This window comes from Ursus americanus, chromosome 2 (assembly GCF_024610735.1).
Source record: "Ursus americanus isolate L20-20 chromosome 2, mUrsAme1.1.p, whole genome shotgun sequence".
Lineage (NCBI taxonomy): Eukaryota > Metazoa > Chordata > Mammalia > Carnivora > Ursidae > Ursus > Ursus americanus.
In genome coordinates this window covers 25071338-25098429 of record NC_142128.1, presented here as the reverse complement: position 1 = coordinate 25098429, position 27092 = coordinate 25071338, and the positions used below count along the sequence as shown (strand labels likewise).

At 45.0% G+C, this 27092-nt stretch overlaps 3 protein-coding genes across 9 annotated transcripts in view; 1 reads left to right on the top strand and 2 right to left on the bottom strand.

Annotated features, from left to right (window-relative positions):
- Positions 1-15467, top strand: part of LOC123775570 (uncharacterized) — an 85001-nt gene extending 69534 nt beyond the window's left edge. For all 3 annotated transcript variants that reach the window (XR_015726211.1, XR_015726212.1, XR_015726208.1), the window contains one exon: positions 4685-15467. The gene's annotated coding sequence lies outside the window, so the exon portion shown is untranslated. The remainder of the gene's footprint in view (positions 1-4684) is intronic.
- On the bottom strand, positions 5294-7528 carry LOC123775572 (transport and Golgi organization protein 1 homolog). 2 transcript variants are annotated; one of them, XM_087865754.1, is made up of 4 exons: positions 7457-7528; positions 7118-7195; positions 6614-6717; positions 5294-5394 (listed from the first exon to the last, which is right to left on the bottom strand). In XM_087865754.1, exons 1-4 carry the CDS (start codon positions 7505-7507, stop codon positions 5349-5351), a joined length of 279 nt encoding a protein of 92 aa, XP_087721880.1. In that variant the 5' UTR covers positions 7508-7528; the 3' UTR covers positions 5294-5348. The 2 variants fall into 2 exon arrangements, with proteins under 2 accessions (XP_087721880.1, XP_087721881.1); XM_087865755.1 differs by lacking the exon at positions 5294-5394 and adding an exon at positions 5908-6044.
- Positions 15468-18099: 2632 nt separating the features above from the next.
- LOC148110530 (uncharacterized) overlaps positions 18100-27092 on the bottom strand; it is a 49549-nt gene continuing 40556 nt past the window's right edge. For all 4 annotated transcript variants that reach the window (XM_087865640.1, XM_087865641.1, XM_087865647.1 and 1 more), the window contains 9 exons: positions 25424-25525; positions 24692-24752; positions 24552-24587; positions 24405-24472; positions 24187-24281; positions 23162-23244; positions 21417-21570; positions 20747-20829; positions 18100-18275 (listed from right to left, as the gene is read on the bottom strand). In XM_087865640.1, the coding sequence (XP_087721766.1) occupies positions 18255-18275; positions 20747-20829; positions 21417-21570; positions 23162-23244; positions 24187-24281; positions 24405-24472; positions 24552-24587; positions 24692-24752; positions 25424-25525 (703 nt within the window). In that variant the 3' untranslated portion in view covers positions 18100-18254. The remainder of the gene's footprint in view (positions 18276-20746; positions 20830-21416; positions 21571-23161; positions 23245-24186; positions 24282-24404; positions 24473-24551; positions 24588-24691; positions 24753-25423; positions 25526-27092) is intronic.

Below are 27092 nucleotides of genomic sequence, written 5' to 3'. Positions count from 1 at the left end.
GCAATACGTGCCCTCCTTAATACCCATCACCAGCCTATCCCATTCCCCCAACCCCCTCCCCTCTGAAGCCCTCAGTTTGTTTTCCAGAGTCCATAGTCTCTCATGGTTCATTCACCCTTCTGTTTACCCCCTCTTTCTTCTTAAGATGAGGTTTGATTCCCATCATTCTAGAAATGAGGATTTAAACCTCTATTTACTCTATCAAAGTAAATCTTTTGTCAGATGTATTTCTTATGTTTGAGATGGAATACATGCTGTAATGATGGGTAGGAATACATGTCACATGCATAAGGCTGTGTGAGTGGTAGAAAATTTTTTCATAGATGTATTAGTTGATATCAGAATCGTGGGTAGGCTGCTTGAATTCATAGGAAGGAGATTGTTATGAACAGGGTTTCGATAGTGAAATTAATGGTATGTAGTCCTGGTATATATGGGCTGTGGAATGTGCCAAAGAATAAAATTGTTCTGAGAATATTTATGATGATGATGTTGGCATATTTGGCTAGGAAGAATAGGGCAAATGGGCCTGCTCCATATTCAGTGTTGAACCAGATACTAGTTCTGATTCTCCTCCTCTTAGGTCAAATGGGGCTCAGCTTGTTTCTGCCAGGGTTGAGAAGAATCGTATTCTGGTCAATGGTCATGCAGGGAAGATTAATCATAATTAGTGTCAACAGTGTGAGAGATCCATTTATTAGTAGGACTGATAAAAGGATAATTGCTAGTGTTCCTTCATATGAGATCGTTTGAGCTATGGCTTGAAGAGCCCCAGTTAAGGCATATCTTGAGTTTGAGGCTCATCCTGATCAGAGGATGGAGTAGACTGCAAGGCTCAATATAGCTAATATGAATAGCACACCTCAGTTTATATTAATAAGTGGGTATGGGATGGGTAGGGGAATTCATATAGTTAAAGCAAGTGTTAGGGCTAAAATGGTGCAATAATAAATATGGATGTAGAGGATGTGAGTGGTTGTAGTGGTTCTTGAGTGGCAAGTTTCACGGCATTGGCAATGGGTTGTAGAAGGCCATATGGGCCTCCATAATTTGGTCCTTTACCCTCATACTTTTCGTTCTACTAGGGTTAAGGCCATGGTGAGAAGGATAGAAATGATTAGCAAGAGAATGTTGACTACAGACATTATGTTAGGGAGATGAATTGAACCTCTGGGAATAAAGGCTTAAGTTTTATGTAATTACCAGGCTCTGCCACCCTAACAAGCCCTTCTCTTGGGCATGATTTGAAGTCAACTGGTTAGATTAAGATAATATCATCTATTAGTCTAAGGTGCTTCATAAATAGTCCTTATTTCTTTTGTCCTTTCAAACTGGGGGAAATTATTTAATAGATAGAAACCGACCTGGATGACTCTGGTCTGAACTCAGATCCCACAGGACTGAAGAAACAAACCCTCACAGCTGCTGCACGGTTGGGATGTCCTGGTAAAACATCAATATGACCTCTCAAATAGGACTGTGCTGTTGTCCCCAGGGTAACTTGTTTCATTGATCAAAATTTTTTGGATCAACAAATAAGATATTTTGACTGGCAAGTCTAGGTTTATATCACTTGGAGTTTATTTTGTTCTCCGAGGTCACCCCCAACCTAAACTGCTAACCCAAATAGAAGTTTATTATCCCTGGCCAGTTAGATTGAATTTCTCTGGGCTAGTTAATTCAAGCTCCAAAGGGTGTTCTGGTCTTATTTTTTTCTATCCCCCCTCTCTTCACGGGGAGGTCAATTTCACTGATCGTAAGGAAGAGACAGTTAACCCTTTGTGTGGCTGTTCATCCAAGTCCTTATTTAGAGAACAAATGATTATGCTCCCTTTGCGGGGTCGGGGTCAGGATCCCGTGGCCGTGGCCGTTTAACAAATGTCAGTGGGCAGGTCCAATACTGGAAACGCTAGAGGTGATGTTTTTGGTAAACAGGCAGGGTTTGCGTTTGCCAAGTTCCTTTTTCTTCTTTTAATCTTATCTTAATTGCATGCCTGTGTTGGATTAACAATTAGTTCGGTAAGTGATTTATTAGATTAGTTTTATTTTGTTAACTATCAGTGGTTATCTGCTCTGATATAAGCTTATGGAAGGAGAAATCTTGTTACTCATGTTAGCAGTATTGCTTCTATTAATAGATTAGGAGTTAAATATTTTTGGTATTAATACTTTTAAATAAATTTTAATTGCTTTTAATATATTTAGGTTCTATGACTTGAGGAGGGTTATGGGCTGTGTGTGCATGCTTCATGGCCCAATGCAATTAAGCTTTCTGTTCTTAATTTACTACTAAGTCCTCCTTTGGTTTTTAGTTTCATAAAAACTTTTGTGGGTGTTGTGTTCTTACACAGAAAATGTAGCCCATTTCTTCACACTCCATGGGTTACACCTTAACCTAAGTTCTTTCTGTGTAAGGTTTGTGTTTTTTTTTTTTCCTTTTTAAGTGTTTGCTGAAGATGGCGGTATGTAGACCGAATTAGCAAGGGGTGGTGAGGTTTATCAATTACAGAACAGGCTCCTCTAATGGGGTATAAAGCACTGCCAAGTCCGTTGTTTTCAGCTGTTGCTAGTAGTGCTCTGGCGAATGACTTTGTTGAGTGATTTTATGTGTAGGGCATCTAATCCCAGTTTGGGTTTTAGTTATTGTGTAGTCAGAATTATTAAAGTCACTTTCGCAGCTTATTTTTGTGGTAATTGTAGCTTCTCATGGCTTAGTTAAGTCTTAAGTTTTGTATGGAAACATCTTTCTTTAACATGTTTTACACCAAATGACTGCAGTGGCTGGCACAAAATTCACCAACCCTATTTTAACGTAGCGTGGTTGAACTGTCATTCATGGCTTAATTTATCACTGCTGTATCCCGTGGGGGTGTGCTTGAGCAAGGAGTTGTGAGCTGCTTCTATAATGCACTTGATACCTGCTTCTTTTAATCATTTGTGATTTGGAGGGCATTTTCACTAGGATGCAGAGGCTTGCATGTGTAATCTTACTAAGAATTCATGACAAGGCCAGGACCAAACCTTTGTGTTTATGCAGTCTAATGACTCATGCACACATTTTCAGTGCCTTGCTTTATTTATTAAGCTACATTAACAGGTGTCACTCATGATATTAATTTGTTGTGAAATTTAAGTATTGCTTGTTTAGAATGGTAAGATTATTCAATAGGGGAAGTTAGATTCTAAATTAAAATATGCTGGTGTTATAAGTGGGATTATGTAGTCAATTATATAGAATTTTAGATGTTTAACCTTCTGTTGCATATACATAGTTCTGTTTTTGGGATTTGGGAGGACAACAGTAAGTATTTGTTGTATCTTTTAAGGTTACGGGGGTGGGGGTTGGTTTTTTTTATCTGTTGTATATGGGTATATGGTGTTGGTAAGTAATGTTCAATTCAAGTCCAGCTATAAGTTATTTGTGTGAGACCTTCTGGTGCTAGCTGAGTGATCTCACTTTTCCCCCTTAAAACTTACTTAAAAGATACCAAATGTATATGACATCACAGTCATACTAATCATCAGCTGATTAGTCATTACTCCATTGATATCTCCCTGTAAGTAAGTAATTAATACAGTAGATACATCCCAGAACACACTAACTAGAGACACGGCCGGGAGAGAGCGAAAAGTTTCCTGAAATAGTTACAAATGAAAATGGTCATATCACTTACCTTGCCCTTCTCTGTGTCCATACTAGGGCCAGAGTTATTGTTTCTCAGGGAAGCTGTACCAGGTCCTGCATTTGATAGAGGCCAGAGAAGGGAGTGGGGGAAACAAACAAACCTCCATGTCTTCCACCATCTTCCACTGCTTCCTACACGCAGTTCCCTTGTGAGAGACAGAGGGTTTCCCACATGCCTCAGGTGACCCCTTTGGATTAGGGGGAAGACCTCTCTCCTCAGTCTTAAGGAAGGCTCTACAAAGCCTTGGTTAGCTATTTGATAATCATCCAACTGTGGAGAGGTCAGAGATCAACTAAGTGGAAATCAACAATGAAACAAGGGGTTCCTAATATATATTACAGGAAATGAAAATTGATGACAGATTAAGAATCCTTACATCAGTAAGCCATCAGCATGAATAGCACCTGTCCTTTCTACAAGCTATGGGTGGATTATTCAGATGTTCTGTATATTATCTGCTCTATGTATCTGACAGGGGAATATGTTAAGGTAATTTCTGTTCATGAATAAAGAGACTAATACTTGTACACTTTTAGCATGACACTACCTAATAACAGTAGAGGAGTGAAATTATACAAGGATTCACTTCCCTAATGGGGTACTATAGTTCACAGTACAAAAAATTTTTGTATTAAAGAAATGTCTGCTTTCTTAAAGCAGATTTTCTATGGAATATTTATCCACAAAGACAAATCAAGAAAGCTTACCAGGACATATGGCCTCTCATCTATAATTCATGTTTTTTTTCTCAAATGAAAGAAAAACACAGCCTTCAAGATGGAAGGGTCCCTGACCCATGTCCGTTCTCAAGCCCACTCTCCAGTTAAATGTAACAGACAGGTTGCCCGGGGGCCCACAGTCAGCAGAGGGGTGTGAGATCCACCACTCAGGGCCAGACCCAAAGAGCCCTGCTGCCTGGGGGCACCTGAGGAAACAGAGTCCTGTCACCTCTGTGGGACAACCTGTTTCCTCTAGTAACCTCTTGTGATTGTTTCCAGGAGACACAGCGTTTACCCACTGGAGGAAGCAGCCGATTGTAGGGATGTTGCAGCAGAAGTTCAACTGCTGCATTTCACAATGTGCTCCTTACCTCTCCACAGAGGGATCTCCCTGTCAGGTCCTCCTGGATTCCTCTGGTGGCTCTGTCTTTGGATTTCTTCCAGTCTTGGAAGATTGAGATGAATCAATTTCACTAAGAATTACCACACTCAGGCCTCCACTGGAAAACAAACAGCCTCACCTTAAAAACCTCACAATGCCCTTAAAAGAAGTCTGTCAAAATCCTGTACTTGTGTTTCGAGTGGGCCACCTCCCTGCTCTTCTCCATCATCACCCTCTCCGGATCAGGAGCCCTGAGATGTGGGAGAGAAACACCCGCATGTTCGGCTGTGGCAGAGTGTGCACAAGAGGAGGAGAGAAAACACTCTTACCCAGTTGTCCCGAGCTGCCTTCTCCTGAAGAGTGATCTGAAAGAGCCAGCACATGCATCAAAAACCCACGCTCAGAGAGTCAGGGGTCCACGGATGGTCTGCATTAGGTGGCACAGGATTCGGAAAACACTGGGCAGAACACAGGCTCCCTGGTGTCTGAAGGGGAGCTCTTGCTGCTGCAGCTGTCCGTGCATTTCTTCTGTTCTGTTCCTGGGCCTGACAGTTGCTTTCATCAGGTGGAGCCCCACGTGGAGTAGGGCTTCAGTCTGCCCAGGTTCCTGTTAGAAGAACTGAACTCTCATATACAGCTTGCCATCATAGAAGACATATTTCACATGATTATCAAAATACAGTAGGCTCGAAGCTAGTGCTACATCAGGTCGTATTCACTCTTTGATGCCTGTGGGGATCTGAGCTGGTAAGACCTCCTTACCAATCATGGCAGCTCCCTCATTTATCCTGCAATGAGTATCTGTCATCAAAGTTTGATTCCCCTTTTCCTCATATCCTTACCTTGTTTCTCAGGGCTACAAGCAGGTCTCTAAAATGGCATGGTCATATTTGTTGATGTAATTCATCCTACACCAAACTGCTTCTTAAGGTTTATAATAATTTATACCACCTCCAGAAGCACGTTCGGGAACCACATTTCCACATAGTCTGGCCAGCACTGGGGATCAGGAAATCTTTATTTTTTAATTAATATTTTCACCTGAACACCTGGAAAATACTTTTTTGTACATAAAATCTCTGAACAGTGGTGTCTATTTGTGTGTGAGTTGGGTCTAAACATTATACAGTTTCAAAATAAGCCATCAGGTGTTCTGTGAGCTGCTGGTGTTAGGGAACTACAAGCGAGTTCAGCTCCTCTCTCTCCTGCAGCCAATTTCAGTTTCTCCCCTGCTCACATTCTTTCAGTCCCAGCTTCCTAGGAGGAGAAGGAAACATCTATTACCTGGTACCCCATGTGAAATTCTGCCTTTCTTCCCTCCCCAGAATGTGAAGGCAGGACTCAAATGTCCCCACTCATGTTCCCCATAAATGGAACATCCACAAATCCAATCACAGGGAAGAATTGATGCCCCCGCCCCCCCCAAATAAGGGACTAAAAACAGACTTCAGCCTGCTGGCAAGTCTTCAGCAACTCTGAGCTTCTCTTCACAGCTCTCTATTCCTACTCATCAATACATCAAATAAATATAAAAAGCACACATGAGATGCAGTATGTGTCCACCAAGGCCCAGGCTCTGGTGACTGGGATGGCATATGCTTATTTCATTACATTGTAGAAAACCAGGCCTGACCAACTCATTAAACATAAGGATGAAGCACGGCTTCCTGACATGTCTAGTTTCTCTTGTGAGCCCTGACTTTTCAGTTCAAGCCTGGGGCCATGACATTGCCATAGAGACCTCTTTCCTGGACATGGCGCCATTAACACTGGGCAGTTAACTACTGGACATTTCCTACAGTTCCCAAGGAACTCCTGCCACCTACCTCAAAGGCACGAGTTGAGAAGAATGCAAACCATGCTGAACAACAAAAACAATGATCTGAATTGCTCCACTGTCGGGATATTGTCTCCTGGGAAAGGATTTCAGCTTGGAGGTGGGGAAGGAGGGAGAGGAAAACTGAGTTCACAGGATTTGGGACTGCTGGCGCCCCCAGTCACCTGCCAGCCATAAACTCCCATCTTGTCTGCAGCAAGATACCATCATAGTATACCTCAGTTTTCCTCCAGATATTTCCTACCCAATATCTACAGTTTAACAAACAATGACAGATGTATGACAGTCATGACACTAAGACATTCTGATCTCGCTCAGATTGCAACTGAGCATGCACACTTTGAATGATGTCACTAAGGATTTCATTAGCTCTCTCAAGGGTCTCCATATCCTTCTTCAACAGAACATACAGACATCAGGAATACATGCTCATTACTTTTCCCTCTGTTTTTAGAGTGTAATCCAGGACAAAGAAAGGATTTTTTTTTTTTACCTTTAGTCTGTGGGCTTCATAAGAGGGAAGCTTATTTTGCCACAAGGTTTCTTGAGCACATTTCTTTGCTTCATTGATCTATACAAATATGTAAGAGAGGATTCAGAATTCAAAAACTTAATTATGGTAACAGCAAAACCTATCTGCCATGGTTAAGTCATTATGGAAATAAAGGAAGCAGTACTTTACGTATATGATACTTGCTTTGAATTCAGCCTCGTATAGAATGGAATGAAAGGGGAAACCAGGATGAAAGAGGAACTGGCCAAATCAGTGAACAGGAAGTGGACACTCCAGGTGAAACCATAAAAATGAAAAAGAAGGGGGGGATGATTATACCTTCTGTTCAAAAATGGTTATTTTTTCTGCAAGTTCTGCATTTTCCTTCATGCAATTCTTAATCTTCTCAGAAAATTGATCTAAATTAACCAAAAAGATAAAAAGGCAATCTCTAAGATTAGTTCCAAAACCAATAAAATCAGATTACCCTCTGCATCAACAGCAAAGGTGTATGATCTGGCACTATGGGCTCATGTAATGTTTGAGCATTAAAGGGGTCCCTGAAAAAAGCACGTTTCAGTTAGTAGCATTAAATGTTGGAAACAAATAGGAAAATTAGGACCTCATTTCAATGAGGTTAATCTTTTGGGGAAACACAGTAAAAGCTCTTAGCCTAATATTCCATCATTAAGCAACACTCTTCTTAGAAAATACGAGCAGTTCAAATTGCTGTCATCACCAGCGGAGAAACAGAGAAAAATCAAGTACCCTATTTCCTTATATTCTGTCCCCCATTATTGAAAAAACAAATCAGTGCAATTAATTTAAAAACAAAGGTCAAAAAACAAAAATAACCCACCTAAATTCTTCCAGGTTTTCCCCCACTTTCACCCCCACCCCTGAAAAATAATAAGAAAGTAATTATTCTAAATGTCACTTCTTTGGTACTCAGAGGCCTCCAATGTCTTCCTGCTACCCAGCAGAGTCCCCTCCATGAAAACCAGAGTGGGATGCTCAGGGGAACATGGTCTGAAAATCAAACACACTTGGGCACAATCTCTGCTTTACCACCTAGTGGCTAGAGGCCCTGGCTAATTCCTAATCTTCCTAAATCACAAGATGTTGAAGGGCCAAAATGCAAATGTCACCACCTGCATTACTGGTAAACAACACCCAGGAAATGCTCACCTTATAAGTGGATAGCACATGTAAAGCACCCAGAACAGGTCCTGTGACTCCAGAATCTTCTCACATGCATTTAATTCTACTGTTTGACCCCAAACTGCAACCTGACCTATCTGTACAATGGGAGAGCTCTGCTGCCCAGAGATCACCTTTTCTATTCCACCAATGCTGTATTCACCATAGACACACCAGCATTTGAGGACCTACTATGTGCCAGGTCACTTAACCACCACAGTCCCTGAAGCCCATACACAATTCACGATCCCCATTTTGCGTCCTGTCCACTTCCACTCACTTTGGCCTTAGCCTCCCTCCCCTCAAGACTTTTAACACATGCTTTTTAAACCTCTCATGACATACACTTTGCCTGGCAATATTTGGCTTCTTCTCTAAGCCTTGAGCTTCCGGACAGGCTCAGAGAGTGCCTTAATTTGTACATTTCCCACAATAGCCAGGTCATGCCAACGTATTCCTGCCAGATTTCACACTCACAAAGTCACTGGCTTCTTAAACATTTCTAACCAGAGGTAAACTCATCTGCTTCTAACTGTGCAGTCAGTTCCTCCACCTGGTCACCTGTCTCAATTGGTGGCAACTCAATCTCTGCTGTCACTGGGGCTGCAAACCAGGAAAAGTAACTGTCAAGAGTTAAGGGGCTAACCAGACAAGTCACGTATTAACTTCTAGCTGGATTAGAAACCACATCAAACAGTTCTATCAAGAAAAAATTACCAGGAAAACAGAACACTGAAATCTTACCTTCAAATACTTGAGTCTATACCTAGAAGAAGGGAGAAACAAAATTGAATTTCATGGAGAAACAATATTTTTTAATAAAAATATAGTTTATGACAAAACAGTCAAAATCATAAGCTAATGGTATTATAATGGTGTCGTTCAGCAAAGTAAATTCTATAAATTAAGAAGCCCTTCAAGGCATCAACCCCCTAATAGAGGGTTACAAGGATCAAGGCCTCATGATCCCCTGCACCTTTCCATGTCACACCTCTATGATACCCGTCAGAAAGCCCAACTGCTGAGGATGGGACTTTTTCTAAGACCTCCAAGCAATAATTAGCACTGTAAACCCTTGCCATCCATTTATGCCCAACCCTCCCACTCTGACATCCATTCCAAGTGAAAGCAAAGTCTTCACTGTCATTGACTTATGTGCTGTATTCCTTAGTATTTCAGTTGATAAGGACAGACAGGATTATTTGCATTGTCCTGTAGATAACGGCAATACACCTGGACTGTAATGGCCCACGGTTTCCAAAGTGCTTCCTCTTTCCTACAGACCTTAGTGGCTGATTTGGATTATACAAAGTGTGCTGTGGGGTCTCCTCAGTTACAACACGTAGATGATTGACATCTCTGCTCCCCTCCTCTCACCTCTTCACTGAAGACAGCATCCACCTGGGAAAACTTTGGGCCTTAAAAGGGACATACAGTCTCAAAAGAAGAACTGCAGTTTGCTCAAACTCAGCTTAGGTATTTAGGTCACCTGATTTCAGAACAAGGACGACATCTGGATCAGGCAGACTCAAGGCATCCTCAATTTCTCACGACCTAAAACTAAGCACCAATGACCAGGCTTACTGTCGACAATGGATTCCAAACCTCTCATAAGGCTCGGCCACTATATGCTTTACTAAAAACTGACAAACCTAACACAATTAATCAGAAAAAGGGGGATGGCCTAGCCTTTGAAGCCTTAAACAAAAGTGTACCAACAGCCCCTGACCTCAGACCTCCTAATGATCAACTTCCCTTTTTCCTCTGTGTAACAGGGAAGGAATGCCCTTGATGTGCTCACCCCAAAACACAGGGACCACCATCACCCCATAAGGTATTAGAGTCAACAGGTAGATGCTATGGCTGGGGGATACCCCCCTGCCTCAGAGCCATTCCTGCCACTGCCCTCTGGGATAAGGCCACTGAAGAATTCATCACAACATCCCCTTTAACCATCCCTGCACCCCATGTACTAGAAGCCCTTCTGAACTCTCCTCACACTCAACATTTTCCAGACAGTCACCTCACCTCCTATGAAATCCTCCTGGTTACCACTCCTCACATAACTCTTTCTGGTTCCAAAAGCCTCAACCCTGCCACCCTTCTCCCCTCCTTCACAGATGAAACCCCCCCACAGCCGCTTGAAACTGACAGGTCACCTGTTGACTCCCTGTGACAATTTTCAGCAAACTGCTCTAACCAAAGCAGACTTTTCATGCTTTCCTGATGGTTCTTACTTAGAGGAGGAAAATGATAAATATCTCGCCAGCTAAGCTACCACAACTCCCTTTGAGGACACTGAGGCAGCACCTTTCCCTCTGGCTACTTCAGCCCAGCAGGATGAGTTCTGTGTCCTTAAGGCAGCTTCTATTGTAGCCGAGGGCAGCACTGCAAACATGTAAGGTGATACTCGGTATGTGCTTTGGATAGCTAGCTCATGGTTTTGGAATATTATGGAAGAAACGAGGTTTCCTTCCTTACAATGGGGATGAGATTAAAAATGGCTGCTAGGTCTAAAATTCATCAGATGCCATGCTTTTGCCTGCAGATCTAGCTATTATTAAGGTCCCAGGGATATTCTGCACTTGACTTTCTGGAGGCCAAAGGAAACCACCTGGCTTATAGTTCTGCCCAAAAAAGCTGCTCAAAAGGACACCGAGAGCCAGACCTCTGTCATGTTCTGAAGGATTGTCCGACCAACTGACAATAGGGAAAAATTGAGCAGACATGGCCAACAACTGGGCCCAGACAAGGAGAAACAATGTTGGGAATCTGATGACTGTTTGATAAGAAGATAGAATTCTGGTTTGGATCAAATAACAATATGGCCATCTCCAAAATTCTAAAATTCCCACTCCTGACAACTGTACAAACATTAAACCATTGGTCTACTGACAAACTGATAGCGTTGATGAACCAGTATTGGTGGGGAAATGCTAAGAAGACTGCAGAAAGTGCCAACCTTCCTTTCCCACTTGTCCAAAATACGATCCTGGAAAACAAATCCATACCTCCCCTGGGCATTTTAGACTGCTCAATGAACCATTTGAGATATGGCAAGTGGATTTCATGCAACTTTCTCATCTCATGGAAATAAGTTTGTGTTAGTCAATGTGCCTATGTTTTCTCACTGGACCAAAGCTTTCCCTTGTAGAAAGGCCAATGACTCTTGTGTGGCTAAAATCCTGTTAGAAAAAATTCTCCCTCCGGGAAAAGCTCTCTTGAACACCACAATGACCAGAAAACCCATTCTACCGTGCAGGCATTTCACTGAGTTTGTGATCTTTGGCCGGTTTTACAATACTTTCATTGTACATTACTATCCCCTAACCTCACAACTGGTCCAACACCATAATGGCAACACTGGGGACCCAATTGGCAAAATCTGCAGAGACTTTCCAATGACCTGGGCCAAAGGCATTGCCAATACTTCTTCTAAATCTCAAGGCCATCCCCTTTGGAGCTCTGACTCCCAACCTTGGAGATAGTCACTGGATATCCATGCATTTGACCTCTGCCCCCTTTTGACCTGGAGTTGAGAAAAGGGGATATATTTCAATAATGCAAAGATCTAGTTGTTTCTATTAAAATGAACCATGTTGTAGCAGAGCAATCTTTTCAGTGTCCACTCCCAGGGGATAATTACATCACACCCTGCAAGCTGGGGATTCTTTCTCTTGGGAAAGACACTTCCACAGAGATTCTCTTCAACCTCCCTTGAGAGGACCTTATCGGATACTGCTAACCAAACCTTGTGCTGCCAAATCCCAGGGAATGGGCTCTTGGGTCCACGGGACACATTTAAAGAAGGCACCAGACCCTGACTGGACCTGGACACCATCTGGTCACGAGAACATAAATACTTCCCAAATTGAAAGAGAAAACATCTGGGGAGACAGCTTTCCCCCACATGTCCAGACCAGGCCTGCATTCCTTTTCTCACTGTTGCTCCTCCTACCTCTTTTGTGCAAAGAACATGCCTTTTCCTGCATTTCCCAGTCTCTTGCAAAGGAGGAAACCTCTTTGGAGTATGACCTTTCCAGAAATAGCCTCATTTTTATCTTGTGAGCATTTCTAGAGTTTTAGAAGTTTCAGAATTCAAAAGTCTTTCTTTTACCTAAACTATTAACTGCACCCTGATTCCTTTTGTTTGTTTTTGTTTTGTTTTTGTTTGGTTTCTTTAAAGAAACAGAATTTTTAATTTATTAAAAACATTAAAGACAAATGAAAAAAAAACATGCCATGTTTATAGACAGAGAAATTCAAAATCATAAAAAAAGTCAATACTTTTCCAATTGCCTTGTATATTTTATGCAGCAGCAATTAATATCCCAATATGAGTTTGCAAGAAATATGACAGGCTAATTCTAAACTTGATACGGAAGAGCAAAGACCCATAGACAGCCAAGATGCTTCTGAAGAACAAGGAAAGGGGAGGGCGCCTGAGTGGCCTCATTCGGTTAAGCATCTGCCTTCGGCTCAGGTCATGATCCCAGGTCCTGGGATCCAGTCCCACATCGGGTTCCCTGCTCGGCGGGACTCTGCTTCTCCCTCTGCACCCCCTCCCATGTGCACAAAAATAAGTAAATAAAATCTTTAGGGGGAAAAAAGGAATAAGGAAAGGAGAACTGCCCCACCAGATATCAAGAATTATTATGAAGCTATAAGATTTAGGATAGGGTGTTATTCATGCTGGGAGACTAATGACTACCACTAGTGCACCCAGACCAGAATCACAAATGTATGAGAACTTCATCCATGACACAGGGGGCACTACAGATCACTGGGGAATGGTGTATGAAATACATGATGTCAGGACAACTGGTCATCCACATGGTAGATCTCTATCTCCTGCCATACACAAAATCTAATTTCCAATGGATTTACCGACTTCAAAATGAAAGATAAAACTGGTTAAACTTGCAGAAGAATATATAGAAAGATATCTTTATGATCCCAGGATGAGAAAATACTTCTTCACCAAGACAAAAAAGCATTCTTCAGAAAGAAAATTGGTAAGCATGACAACGTTAAAATTAAGAATTTTTGCTGGGATGCCTGGGTGTCTCAGTCGTTGAGCGTCTGCCTTCAGCTCAGGGCGTGATCCCAGAGTCCTGGGATGCAGCCCCACATCCAGCCCTGCATCAGGCTCCCTGCTCTGCTGGGAGCCTGCCTCTTCCACTCCGTCTGCTTGTGTTCCCTCTCTCAAGGCTGTCTCTGTCAAATAAATTTTAAAAATCTTAAAAAAAAAAAAAAGAACTTTTGCTAACAAAAAGATACCTTAGAGAAAAATTAAATTAGAAACCAGAAAAAGATACAGGCATCCCAGGAAACAAGAATACTTGAATGAAATCTTTGAATTATACTTTATCATTCAAACTCCAGCTAACTTTTATATGAAAATCAGGAACCAAACAGATTCTGAAATCTAGGTAGTCTTCATTATTTTAACTCAGCTATCTGAATTCAAAAACTGATAACAAAGAATGTTTTATTCGTAACACGCACAACCAACCACAGATTAATATCCAGAATATTTGAAAAGCTAATGCCTACATAACAAAAAGAGAAAAGCAAATAGCCCAATGGCAAAACTAGAATTTTATGGAAGAAAACAATCCTAGTCGTGAATAAAAATATGAAAAATGTTCAACCTCAATAATCATAAAAATTCACCTTAAGGCCACAAAGAGTAACCCTTTTACATTCATCAGGTTGGCAAAAAATTAAGCTTGGCAAGACCAGTTATTGGTGAAGATAGGAATTCTATGCAGTACTGGGACAAGTACAATTGGTACAACTATTTTGAAAGATACTCTGCATTATCTTGCAAAACTGTACATGTTCATTCTTACAAACCAGAAATTCCAATACTAGAAAATGTATATGCCCTATTGAAAATCTTGAACCTACACACCAGGAAACGTGTGAGAATGTCCGTTGCAGCATTGTTCAGAATAACAAAACTGGAAACAATTATTCACCAAAAGCAGAATAAATAAATGGTGCTATACTTATATAATTGCATAGTTTGAACATCCGGATTCTAATCCAAATGCATGGTTTCTGAATTTATAACATAACAGACCATTACTGATAACACATGGAGTTTTAAACAGCTCTTTTGAGATAACAATACTGTTTTGAAATGTCCCGGAAGTATTCCTATTCTTGCAACAAGTTCTCTAATGCTTCATGTTCCCCAGTGTATCTGTATTCCCAGATGTACTCAGTGATTTCATTTAGTGCATTCTCACAGTATTTCACTATTTTGCTCCCAGACACTTGAGGAAGACACTTCCAGGAGGCACACGTGACTCCGGGTTTGCCTTCATAGGGAGAAACCTGTCTTCCTTCAGGTAAACAATTGCCAATAAATATTTTCAGTTGGCTCCTTTCAAACCTAGGGTCCTGGGTTAGAACCAACACATGGTTTGGAATTGTCATCTTGCTTTTGATTCTGTACTTGCTGTCTGTCAATCCTTTGTAGAAACAGTGTCCCCAGTGAGGTGATGCTGGCTCACTGGTCTCAATCTCGAGCAGATACAGACTTCACACAGGAAGTACATGAGAGTTTCTCCCTTCTAACCTTCCCAGTTCTTCAAGTGTCACTTGAGTAGTTTACAACTGTGATGCACATTTCCTCCAACATGAGACACGCCACCAGAAAAAGACCTTGCTGGCACTGAAACACAAAACCACTAAATACAAAGAACTTGACTGCTGATCAGAAATTCTTCCAGGGACACCTGGGTGGCTCAGTCGGTTAAGCATCTGCCTTTGGCTCATGATCCAGTGAGTCATGATCCCAGTATCCTAGGACTGAGTCCCACACTGGGCTCCTTGCCCAGCGGGGAGCCTGTTTCTCCCTCTGCCTGATTCTCTCTCTCTCTCATACACACACGCACAAATAAAATCTTTAAAAAAAATTCTTCCATGGAAACTTTTTTAAAGTTTTTTAAATTACAATTACCTCACAGTTATATTCATTTCAGGTGTGCAATCTAGTGATTCAACACTTGTAGGCAACACCTGGTGCTCATCACAAATGCATGACTTAATCCCTATCACCTATTGAACCCATCCCCCCAAACATCTCCCCTCTGATTACCAACAGGTTGTTCTCTATAGTAAAAAGGCTGTTTTCTTGGTTTGCCTCTTTTTTCTTCTCGTTGCTCATTTGTTTTATTTCATAAATTCCACAAATGACTAAAATCATATAGTATCTGTCTTTGACGGACTTATTTTGCTCCTCAAGGCAAATCTTGATCAGAACGGGGAAATGTGAAAAGTCGTAACGGGAAATGCCACAAAACAGTCAGGAGGTTTTGGCAGGGGGAGCTCGGACACACTATCACTCTGAATAAACTGGGGACCCAACAGGAAGACATGGACTTGACCTCGCACGTGAGTACTCCACTATTCCAGCTACAGGAACTCTATTCTCATCTCTCCATCCCCTCCCCCCAGCCCCCACCTCCCAACAGGACTCAACCATGAGAAGCCACAATGATTTGAACTACCAGATGCCTCCAATGGACTTTTGGTTCCTAACAGCCTTCTAAATTGCCCCGTTTTCGCCTGAAAACAGTGAGCCTCTCTGATGCTCCCCAATGTGCCTAAGGGTTAGTCACTGCTTCTTTGTCCTACATTCTATTCTTCTTCCTTCCCAAACAAAACCAACTTCGGCTGATAAATCCCTCAGAGTTTCTACCTTTAAGGTTACAAAATGGAGGGCAGTTTGTGTTTCTACCTGGGTCTCAGGTTCCAGCAGAATTAGGGAAGTGGGACCCCAGCTCATTCTTTTAGGAAGTCCTGAGAGTCAGCAGTTAGTGCATTCAAGTCCCCACTGAAAGCGGCTCCCGTTCCTCTGAGTTTAGCTCAGGATTTCTCCCCAGAAACAAGCCTGCATCGTAACAAGCCAACCACAGCATCTCTGATGTGGCGTCGCGGGACCCCTCAAGCCACGGATCCCTGAGTAAAACAGGTCTGTTCAAATACCCGCAGGGAAAATGAGGACTGAACCAGGGGAACAGCCCTCAAAATGCAAGCGACTGTGCTGCTCACTTACCAGCATGTCCTGGGAAGCCGCCCAGAGCCGCCCCCTCAGCACTCAGCCAACAAGGCAGCTTCTTCCTCTACCTCGGGAGGCGACAAGTTGCTGCAAAGGCCCCAGGGTCTTCCCAGGGTGGGGGCCGAACCTACTGAAATGGCAGCTTTGGCGCTCTATTCCCTGCAGCCAGAGAGGGGCCGGATCCTTGGGGGCTTCTGGAGCCCTTCCTGCTCTGAGGCGCCCTGTGTCAGAAAAGGCCATGGCGCGCCCTCTGCTGGCCGTGGCTGCGCACGCAGAGAAACCGCCCCCTTCCTGTTGGAGGTGCGCGCGCGCCCTCTGCTGGCCTCCCTGGGAATCCCTGCAATGCTCAAAGTCATGACCCCTCAGATGGAGGGACAGAGGGTGCTCTGTTCCACCCAAGCCATCTCTATCCATGATAGATCCTAGGGTTCGGCCCCACAATGCAAAAGGAGGGGTCCCCATCTTCCCAGGGGAAACGTCCTCTGCACAGCTCTGCCCCAGAGAGGTCGGAGGTTTGGGCTCAGGGAAATCTGACGCCCTGGATTCCCGCCTTCTCCAGTCCCAACGCTCAGAGTAGCTACCTAGACCTCCTCCCCCCTGGTCCATGGTCCACCTCCACACACCTAGACCAGCAACTGCTTTTCATCTATGAAATTCCTCTTTGTCTCTGCTTTTCTCTCCCTCTCATGTTTCCTCTCACTTTCTAGGACTTGCCCAATCCCCCCACTACCCGCTGTCTCTCTCCCTGACATTCTCTTTCTCTATCTCTCCCTGGGCCCTCAGGCCTTCTGCTCTGTGCAGCCCTGTCCAGGACCACCACAGGGGACCACCTCTCCTGTCTCCCCCTCTCTCCTGCCATCATTCGGCCCAGCCCCTGCTCACAGGGCATGACAATCCCATTTACGAAGGCTGCTCAGGCTGACCTTGACTGCAGCAGGGCAGTTACCCGCCTCTCCAGGGCAGAATGTGGACAGACAGACCTTGAGACCTTGGCCCAGCCATGACCCCAATGCTGCTGGAGGATGGCTGCTACCACAACCTGGAGAGAAGGAGGGCTTTGCACGATCCAGGAGCTCTGATGCAGAATGGACTTGAGTAAAGGACCTAAGAAGCAACAGACACATACACCCAACTCCTTCTGCGTGGTGAGAGAGGAATGGGTCTCCTGTCACTGGCCTCTTCCCTGCCCATCCCTCAATATGGAAACTGTGGGGGATTATGGGGCATCAGGGGTCTTACCAAGAAAACTGCCACCATCAGCGCCCCTCAGAGCCCACCCGCTATTGCAAGGCAGCTGGTGAGGTGAAACCAGTGCACAAAACCTGGAGTAATGCAGGGCCTCCTCACCGGTCTCCCGGGGCCACTACTGACCCTTCATACATTCCTCACCATCACAACAACCACTGCCTGGGGACAGACACCTATCCTGCTGATCACCACACACCCCCAAAACAAGCAGACACCATGTACTCAAGGGTATCTATCACCAGAGTTAATACAACCACCAACAGATCTAAATACAGGGTGTGTCCACCTGCCCAGAAGGACTGCTTGGGCCCCTTGCAGTAAAGATGCCACAAAGGGTAATCTTGCTACTATCCTCCATCACCACCACTGCTGCCAGTTTGTTTCTGTGTGTACAGGATTCACACTGTGCTCTTGGAGGGGAATGACTGTAGGTCCTCGTGAAGGCAGACGCTGACACACAGACAGAACCGTGAAAGGTTTATTGGGGGGATACGAGGAGAGACAGAGCACAGGGGACAGGATGGGCAGGGAAGGCATTCAGACCATTAGGCTCATCTGACACCTTTACAACATATATACTCTGCACAGCCTGGTTGTTACCGCTCAGGGAGATCTTCAAACTTCAAACTGACTGTCCTGTAAGTCAAACAGATTTTGGATTATTTCAATGGGATCTTATGTTCTGCCATATGCAATTTGCCTCCTATAGTATATCTGAGGCCTTGGATGAACACCTGAGTGTGTGGCTGCCTCTGTGAGTCTATATGTAATAGAAAATAATTGTCTTCACATCTCAGACATCAATGTCTGAATGTACCCATTCTCAAAAGTATCTTTTATTTCCTTCTTGGCTAGGACCTGAAATTTAATAGAAAAAAAGGAGGTCATTTCTTTGTTGTTGAAATGAGGATCACAGCTATCTGGGCTGAGATGTTCTACTGCAAGTGCAATTTCAAGGTCTTAAATGAATACCTTTTGATGATCATCTGCATGGAGCTATTTTTTTAAACAGTGAGTAGGGTGAGTGGCCAAAATCCCAGATATTTGGCACATTCTTTTTTTTTTTTTTTTTTTTTTGAAACAGAGAGAAAAAAACAAAGAGAAAGGGTAAACTTGTGAGCGAACAGGGAAGGGGGAAAAGGAGAGGGGAGAGAGAAACCCTAAGGGTCTCCACACTCAGCGTCAAACCCGACCTGGGACTCAATCTCAGAACCTTGAGATCACAGCCTCAGCGGAAATCAAGAGTCCAATGCTTAACCGCCTGAGCCACCCAGGGGTCCCTGCAGATTCTTTATGTACTTCAACTCCTGTGCCTCTAATGACCTCAGAAACCAATATGCTCCCCATTTCAAAGAAAACAAAGCTGAGGCTCTGAGTAGGCCCCACGGAGAGCTGGCATTCGGGCTGAGACATCAGCAACACAGGCAAATCCGCAGGATACTGTGGCAGAAGTTCTGGGAGATGCAAAGCTGCCGGCAGAGAGGGGACTCAGATGCAGAGGGTGGTGACAGGGCTCGAGCTAGGGCGGCTCCTGGTCAACCCCGAATTCCCCACTAAGAGCCTCACTCAGGCTGAAGCCAAGGCAGCAGCTCTCTGATCTCAGTCCTGTCTTCACTTTCTCACACGGGGGCACACAAACTGAGGCAGACAAGAATCCCCAAAGAACCAAGTTAAATTTCCCACATCTCCACGGCATTCTTTCACACAGTTCAGAACTTTCAAAAATTTAGGGAAACAATAACCTTTATAGATTATGAATGAACAGCTTTATGCCAACAATGACATTTTCATGCAAATAACTGCATTATTCACACTGTGTGACAGACACACGCAGCAACTCGGTGTGGACCTCACTCTGCCTTCACACTCACTGCTTAAGCTGCTGGCCTGCCAGGAATGGCCTCCGCTCTACCTGAGAGAGACCATCCACTCCCCTGAGCACCTCCATCCTGCTTCTCATCCACAGTCTCCTGTTTCTGTGTGACCCACGGCTCCCTCTCTTGCCCTTCAGATACATCGCTGGTGCTTCCCTTATACGGAACACAACATCTGTGTGGTTTAATGAACGTGTCCCTCCCTTCTCTCAGACACCCTAAATTCCTAACGTTAAGACTAGACCTCATTCCTTCCAGAGCGCAGGATATGGTCTCTGTACAGCGTCCGTGCGCACACCTGCTGTGCCGAGCTCTCGGAGAAGAGAGGCTCTCCTTCACCGCAAAGGGACCTGCCAACCACCTCAGTAGGAGTGAAAGATGAAGTCCATCAAATGGATCTCCTGAGCAACTTGGAGAAAGTGATCACGTCCTCAGCAACATTCACTCCCCCACGACATGAGACGCCTGCACGCAGGACCGCTATTCCTCATGGGGGACGCACCAGCGTCTATCTCTGACCCACGCCACAGAAAAGAAAGAGGATGAGCCCATAGGAAGTGACTGAGCCACATTCCCACAAAACCTCCACACCTGCCTCCAGCATCTGCCACTGTCTCTCATTCTCACCTCCCTGAGCCGACAAGAGGGCTTCCCCCAAGTATCCACAGGTTGCAGAGGATGGGGCAGACCCCAACCATAATGATGAATCAAGGGACCACAGCCCTGCTTCACTGGTTTACGTAACTAATGAAATGTCAGCTCAAACTCAACACACTGCACATGAAGTGAGAGGTGTTTCATCCCTCCAGGAACAACAAATGTGGACTCTGGACATTCACAACAGTAAGAAATACATGTCTGCCATTGTGCAATAGAGACACTTCCTTCACACCAATGGCACCTGCCCCACTGCTCAGTGTATGGAAATAGTTAAGCACAAAGCATGTATGACGTGAGAACTTCAGGATGTAACAGTGTCCCAGCCGGGTTTCCCATGCAATGTCAAGACCTCAGCACAAGTCTGCCTTTGTTCCACCCAAACATCCCTAAGGTGACAATCTGGAAACACAGAAGCCTGTAGGCTCTGGCATGAAGACATGGCATTTGAAAGATAAACGGCACCACACACAGATCCCAAGATATACCCAACAGATACAAGGCCACACACGGTGCTGCCCAGACAGGAACAGGATTCCAGAAATAGTTACAACTGGAAACAGCCACCGTATTTACCTTGTCCTTCTCTGGGACCTCCTTGGGAGCGGTGCCACTGTTGTCCCCTTGAGCGCCACAGGCTTCTGAATGGGACCGAGGCCCTACAAGAGACAGAGCTGGATTCAGACGGGTGTTGGCCACGCAAGATTCAAGCCAAGCCTCTACACCTGCCCCAGCCTGTTCTACTCTCCCACTCTCAGGTCCCTTCCACATGCAGAGCGTTTCTCACAGGTCTCCACTGACCTCTGTGGACAAAGCAGAGACCACTCCCACACCCTTGACGATATGACAACTCTGCACACTAGAGATGATTTCATAACTAATCAATAACGCTAGACAACTGTGGCCTCCAGACGTGTAAGTGATGTGAAGACTGTGCTCCATTAAGCCAAGAGCCCAAAACATCATGTCTGTGCTGTAAACCTGGGCAGTGTTTTTATGTCTGTCTATTGCACATTGTCACACTTCTCAATGGCAGACCCCTGCAGCCCAGTTCTATATGGAGAAACGAGACAGTCCACGAAATGGATGTCCACAGAAAGTTGAGGAATGTTCCTGTGTCCTCACTCAGGTTGATCCTTGCATTGCAAAGCCTCGTGGTACCTCCTCTACATCTTCTCCACCGACACAAGTAGTCACACGATGAATACGCTCTACAACTCACATCATGCAATCCAGATCATCTTACCACATGGTGGAGGAATGAAGGGCGGGGGAGGCCCGCATGTCAACCAAGGTGGAGGAGGCTGAGGTGGCCCAGAGCCAATGAAGCCTGATAAAGTTTGGCCCATATGGGAGGGCATGCAGGTTGGCGGAGGAAACCTTCTCACATCTGGACCCACCTGCAGACAGACAGGAAAATAGTTTGGTAAGACAGACAGAAGTTGTAACACCAAGAGATGAAACCCAAAGAAAGAGCTCTCAGCATCTGCCTCCTTCTTCAATACCACGTTCCAGCAGAGCCGCATCTGGGCTAGAAAACTTGACCCCTCCCCACTGCTGCCAACTATAACAAGGGGGGAGAGGGGAATGGATATTACAGGAATAACCTACTGTCACCAAACATCACTAACCATGTCTGCCAATGTTCACTAGCAAGAAGTAGCATCTTCAAAGATGAAAAAGGAGCATGGCAAGCTAGTGAGGCAGGACACTCCAGACACGGAGGCATCGGGATCCTGGACAACACTTCATCTTTCCTCCTCAACCACACAGAATATTTTGGTTTGTTAACAAGAGAGAGAATGTGATGAAACTGCCCTTTCTTCTCAGGAATCCGAGCCACTCGAGGTGAATCCTTTGCCTGCAAGCCCCTGACTGTCCCCACGCTGCCTCACTTCCTGACACAAGGGTCTTCTGCTCTCTGCAGTTTCTGTCCATGGCCACAAACACACTTGAGGAATTAGGGGCCTGTGATCTGACAGGGAATTGGAAAAGTGTTTTCCAAAAGGAACCTGATACCAATAACCCTTATATAAGTCAGCAGCTGTGCTTATCTTAAAACACAGTCACTCGGACATTTCAGCACACTGAGCTCCAGAGTAATTTTGTCCAATAGGAAATTAAGATGGGAAGCATAAGTTAGAGAATCCACAAAACTGTATACGCTTTCCGATGGAAAACTCCCGAACGTGTGATGAGAGAAGAAACCTACTCTCACTGTGACTTCGGACCAAACGACCAGCTCCTAGAAGCCCAACTGAAGGGCTTGTGGGGCACCGGTCATGCAGATAATCGCTAACATCCCCCCTTCAGAAAGTGTGTGTCAGAGTGTGTTTTGCGACACGACACCAACAGCTTTGATCATTCAAAATAGTTGTGGAAAGGGTACAAGTAGAGGGATTCTGTACAGCACGTTTACCAGCAGAAGTAAAACAGGGATGACTTACGAAACATGGCCTATCTAAGCACATTCCAAACCGCAAAGCAGATAATAAAAAGTGAACGGAGAGCTTCCCCTAGTTTCCAGTCGTGAGGATGACCACAGACCTTGTCACAGGTTAATCATCTAACCGCAATACGAACACAATACGTATCGCACCTGTACATACCCCAGTGGGAATCAGGCAGCCCAGAGACTTCAGTGTGCAGTGAGCTGTCAGCTTCCTTGAGTTATTTCCCCCACGTGCGCTATGGGTGAGCAGGGGTACACAAATACACACACACACACACACAAACACACACAAGACACACACACACAGTGAGTGTTCTGCCATCCTTCACCTCTAACCACCTGTGGCTTTGGGAGAGGCCCCCAAAGATGATGATTTGTAACGGAGAAGCCTGTCAGCCCCTGGGTGAGCTGCTTGTATTTGAGAGGTGAACGACGCCACAGACAAACTGGACGACCCACCCAACAGACACAAGGCCAGGACAGGGTGTTGCTCAAAATTGGAAGTTTCTGAAAAAAGTGGAAAAGTCCACAGTAGTTACCTTGTACATCCCAGGGTCTCTGTTAGGCTCAGTGCCATTGTTCCTCATGGGAGCCCCACCAACTTCAGTATCAGACCAATGCCCTAGAATGCATGGAAGTGGATTCAGACTGACATTGACTGTGCAGAATTCAACCCAACCCTCCAAACCCTCCCCCACCACGTCCCACCCTCTCCCACTTTCGGGTCCCTTCTCAGACACAGAGCATTTCCCACATGTCTCTTCTGACCCCTGATGACAAGGGGGACACCCGCCCCTCCCCCTCGAGGAAGGGACCACCGTCCTCCACCTGCTTCAGGTGCTTTCATAGCTAAGGAAACAGCAGTAGACTGCTCCGGGGAAACCAGCTACAAATGAATAAACCCTCAAAATGAACAGCATGCATTCTTCCTCAAGCCACAGGCTCATGGTTCAATCTTTCAGTCTACAGATGAGGCCTAGCATGTGTGACTGGCTATTATGGAAATATTTAACAGAAGAAATGGAGTAGACTGATCGTATAGTCGGGAGCAAAGAAACAATAGGAGATTGAGAAGTAAAGCTGTGACATCATACTGATAACATTACAGGAGTAAAATGCACACATCTCACTGATAAATGCAGTACTGCAGATTGCAAAGAAAACCAAAATAAAGGAACCTCCATAAAGAGTAAATAAATGACTTTTTTTCAAATAGTCTTTTTCTTTTCTCAAAAACTCTTTACCACTGAGTCAAGGTGGGAAGGAAGCTGGGGCTCATGACTCCTCCAGGCTCATCTCTTCAGTTGGGCGGTGGTGGTGGGCGGGGGAGGTTCTGCAGTGAGGGGACGGGCGTGAGCTCCGCCTGTCACAGGGACAGGTGCCCTGCTGCCTGGGGGAATCTGAGGAAAACACCCACCTGTCACCCCTTCAGACAACCTGCTGTCCGTAGGTACTGCTTGTGATTCTCTCCAGGACACACAATGACCACCCACAGGAATGGGAAGGACACCGTGTGCTTTCCCAGCAGAAGTCAGGCTGCCCTGTTTCACAGCGCGCTCCCTACCTCTCCGTGGAGGGCTCCACATCTCAGGTCTTCCCAGCATCGCTTCCTGCCTCATGCATCCCTCAGGCAGCATCTGTCCTTCCATCATGCGCAGTCTTGAATACAGAGAAAGAGCAGACGTCTATAAGAATTACATCACCACGTCCTCTACTGGACACCAAACAGTGTAGTTGTCACCCCTCAAAACACCCGTAAAAAGGCACATCAGACTCGCACACCTGTGTATCATGTAGGCGTTCTCCCTTCTCTGCTGCTGTATCTTCCGCTCCCAAACCTGAGCCTTGATCTGCGGGAGAAAAACCCACCCATCTTCAGTTGTGCCGGACTGTGCCCCAAATGGAGAGCAGGGAAAAGAAAACACTTACCCAATTCCCTACAGCATTCTTTTCATGAACTGTGATCTGAAAAAGCCAACACACCAAAAGCGCATGTTCAGGGATCTAAGGGCCACTTCCGTCCCCTGCAGGAGGCACTAAGGGGCCTGTTGGGGCACAGCTCAGGTTACCTTGCGTTCAAAGGTGAGCTCTGCCTCCTGCAGCTGGTCTTGCATCTTTCCGATCTGTTGTCTGTCAGGTACAATTGCTTTCGTCAGGTAAAGCCCAATATTGGGTGTGATTTTAAATCATCGGCCCATGTGGCCGTCCTCCAGTTATCTGTCCCCTCATCCAATTGATCCTGACACAGGAAACACTTCCACATGACTATACGTGGACAGCAGGATCAAAGCTATTGTCACATCCTTTCCTTACTCATTTCTCCACACATGCAGGGTTCAGAGTTGATATAATTTCCTTACCCGTTTTCAATCTTTCCCTAATTTATCACATGACAAGTATCTTTCGTCATGAAGCTCTATTCTCCTTTAAATTCTAACCTCGCCACGTTTGCCAGGGTTGCAAAGACCAGCGCCATCAGATGGCACTACCGTGTTTATGGGTAGGATTCATCCTACGACAAACTGCTTTCCTCAAGATGACCACCATTGACACCACAACCAGGGACTCTGGCGTGGAACAAGTTTCCACAGAGTCAGGCCAGCGCTGGCAATCAGGACATGTTTACTAACATGGTTGTTTTGCTCTTTCTAAAACTTATCTCTTTGGGTCTGTTAATGCTTTCTGGATATGTCCCCTGAATTTTTGTTTATATTACTTGTTGAGTCTAGACATTGTACAAAGGTGAAAAATACAAAGTAAACAAGGATTTCAAGAGCCGCTAGTATGGTGTCTGAACTCACTTGTACTTGTCCATTTCTTCTTTGGTTACTTTCAGATTTTCCTCGGCATCTGACAGCTGATTCTTTGTTGCCTCCAGTTCATAAAGTGTCTTTTCCAGCTTCCTAAAATGGGAAAGGTATATACATAGACCAGTAGCCAAGGTCCAGAATTTCTGCCGTTTTTCCTCCCAGCACACTTGCGGCCTAGATTTGAATGGCTTCCATAAATGCACAGACTGTGAACACCATCAGGGAAATGAACTGAAGGCCCCATTTAGGGCTAAAGAAAAATCAGATTCTGGCTGCTGCCACGTCCCCTGCAATCAGAGCTGTCTTTGTACTTCTCTACTTCAATTCATTCATCACCAAGTCACCAAATAACACTGCACTTTGTGCCCTCTCAGAATAGGTCTTTCTTTCTCTGAGATGGTGAAGGCTCATTTCAGTTCAAAGTGAGAAACTAGGCCTGAAAACTATTTGGATGAAGCAGGAGACCATCATTAGTCTTACACCTCCATGGGGAGCCCCGATCCTCAGACCAAGGCTGTGCCCGACATGGACAGCCCAAAAGGAAGCCTTCCAGAGTACGGCTTCATCAGCATGGTAACTCACTCCCAGACATCTCTAGGGTTTAGAAGTACAACCCCTGCTTCCTCCTTCAAAGATCCTGGTGGAGGAAAAGGCCGATCTTAGTGCTGACGGTATGTCCTGAAGTATAAAATGATGTGAACTGTCACACAGTCAGGGTGTTATCTCCAGGCAACAGATGTCAGATGGACAACTATCAACTGCATGGAGTCAACCTACTTTAACAGAGTCCACTGATAGTGAAAGCAGCAAAGAGCGATGCTTAGAAAGGCTGGTTTCCTGTGTCGCCCTCAGACTCTTTTGTTCATGGTGTTGATTTAAAGGGTTTCAATGTGACTCTTGATTTACTCAAGAATCACATGCAAAAAGACTCTTAGAAACTGAGACAAAAGCTCTAGACAGAGAAGGACTCATGCATTTGCTTCTGGTCTCTCAGGCAATCCTTCAGCACATGCTCTGTGGAGTGGCTGTAATGTAGTCGTTCAGCTGTGAGGTGTTGAAGAGAGAAAGGTGGTGAAGACACTGTACCTGCCCCAGAAAGAACTTACCAATGAACAGAACCAAGATGCCAGTGAGACAGAGCGGCCCCCACCCCCGGTGTGGGAAGGATTAGCACAAAGCTGAGTCTCCAGGGAAGAGGGGGAACAGTTTTGCTTTTCAGCATGAATGAGGGACTCTAAGGTCCTGAGAACTTTCTCCTCCTGAGGAAAATAGAGGAAGTACTGTACAAAAGTGGAAACTCGTGAGTGAATGCACCCAACTTCTAAGGAGCGCATGAAGAAACAGGAGAACCAGATGTAGAAAAAGGAAGCCCAGGAGAAAGCCAACCTGGCAGTGGGAGCCAAGCTCCCCAGGGCTCATCAATGAGTTCTGGAACAGGCAAGTGAACTGCAAGAAACTGAACGACTTTATGAGCACAGCCTTAGAAGGAAACAAGTGCTGTTCAGGGTCAGCCAGCAAAGGTGAGCCCCTAGTGAAACTGCAGGCTTTGCTTGGGACGCAGGAGAGTTACACCTACTAAATCAGGTGGACAGGAAATACCCCGGCCTTCTTAGGATTGGGCCACAGTGAACGATTTCGGTTGTACACTGGATGAAGGGAT

Excerpts from the sequence above, each read along its gene's own strand:
- LOC123775572 (XM_087865754.1), bottom strand. The coding sequence starts at position 7,507 with ATGAAGGAAAATGCAGAACTTGCAGAAAAAATAACCATTTTTGAACAG. Across the intron at positions 7,196-7,456 it reads TAACCATTTTTGAACAGAAG|ATCAATGAAGCAAAGAAATG; the intron begins GTATAATCATCC and ends ATATTTGTATAG. Across the intron at positions 6,718-7,117 it reads ATGAAGCCCACAGACTAAAG|CTGAAATCCTTTCCCAGGAG; the intron begins GTAAAAAAAAAA and ends CCCACCTCCAAG.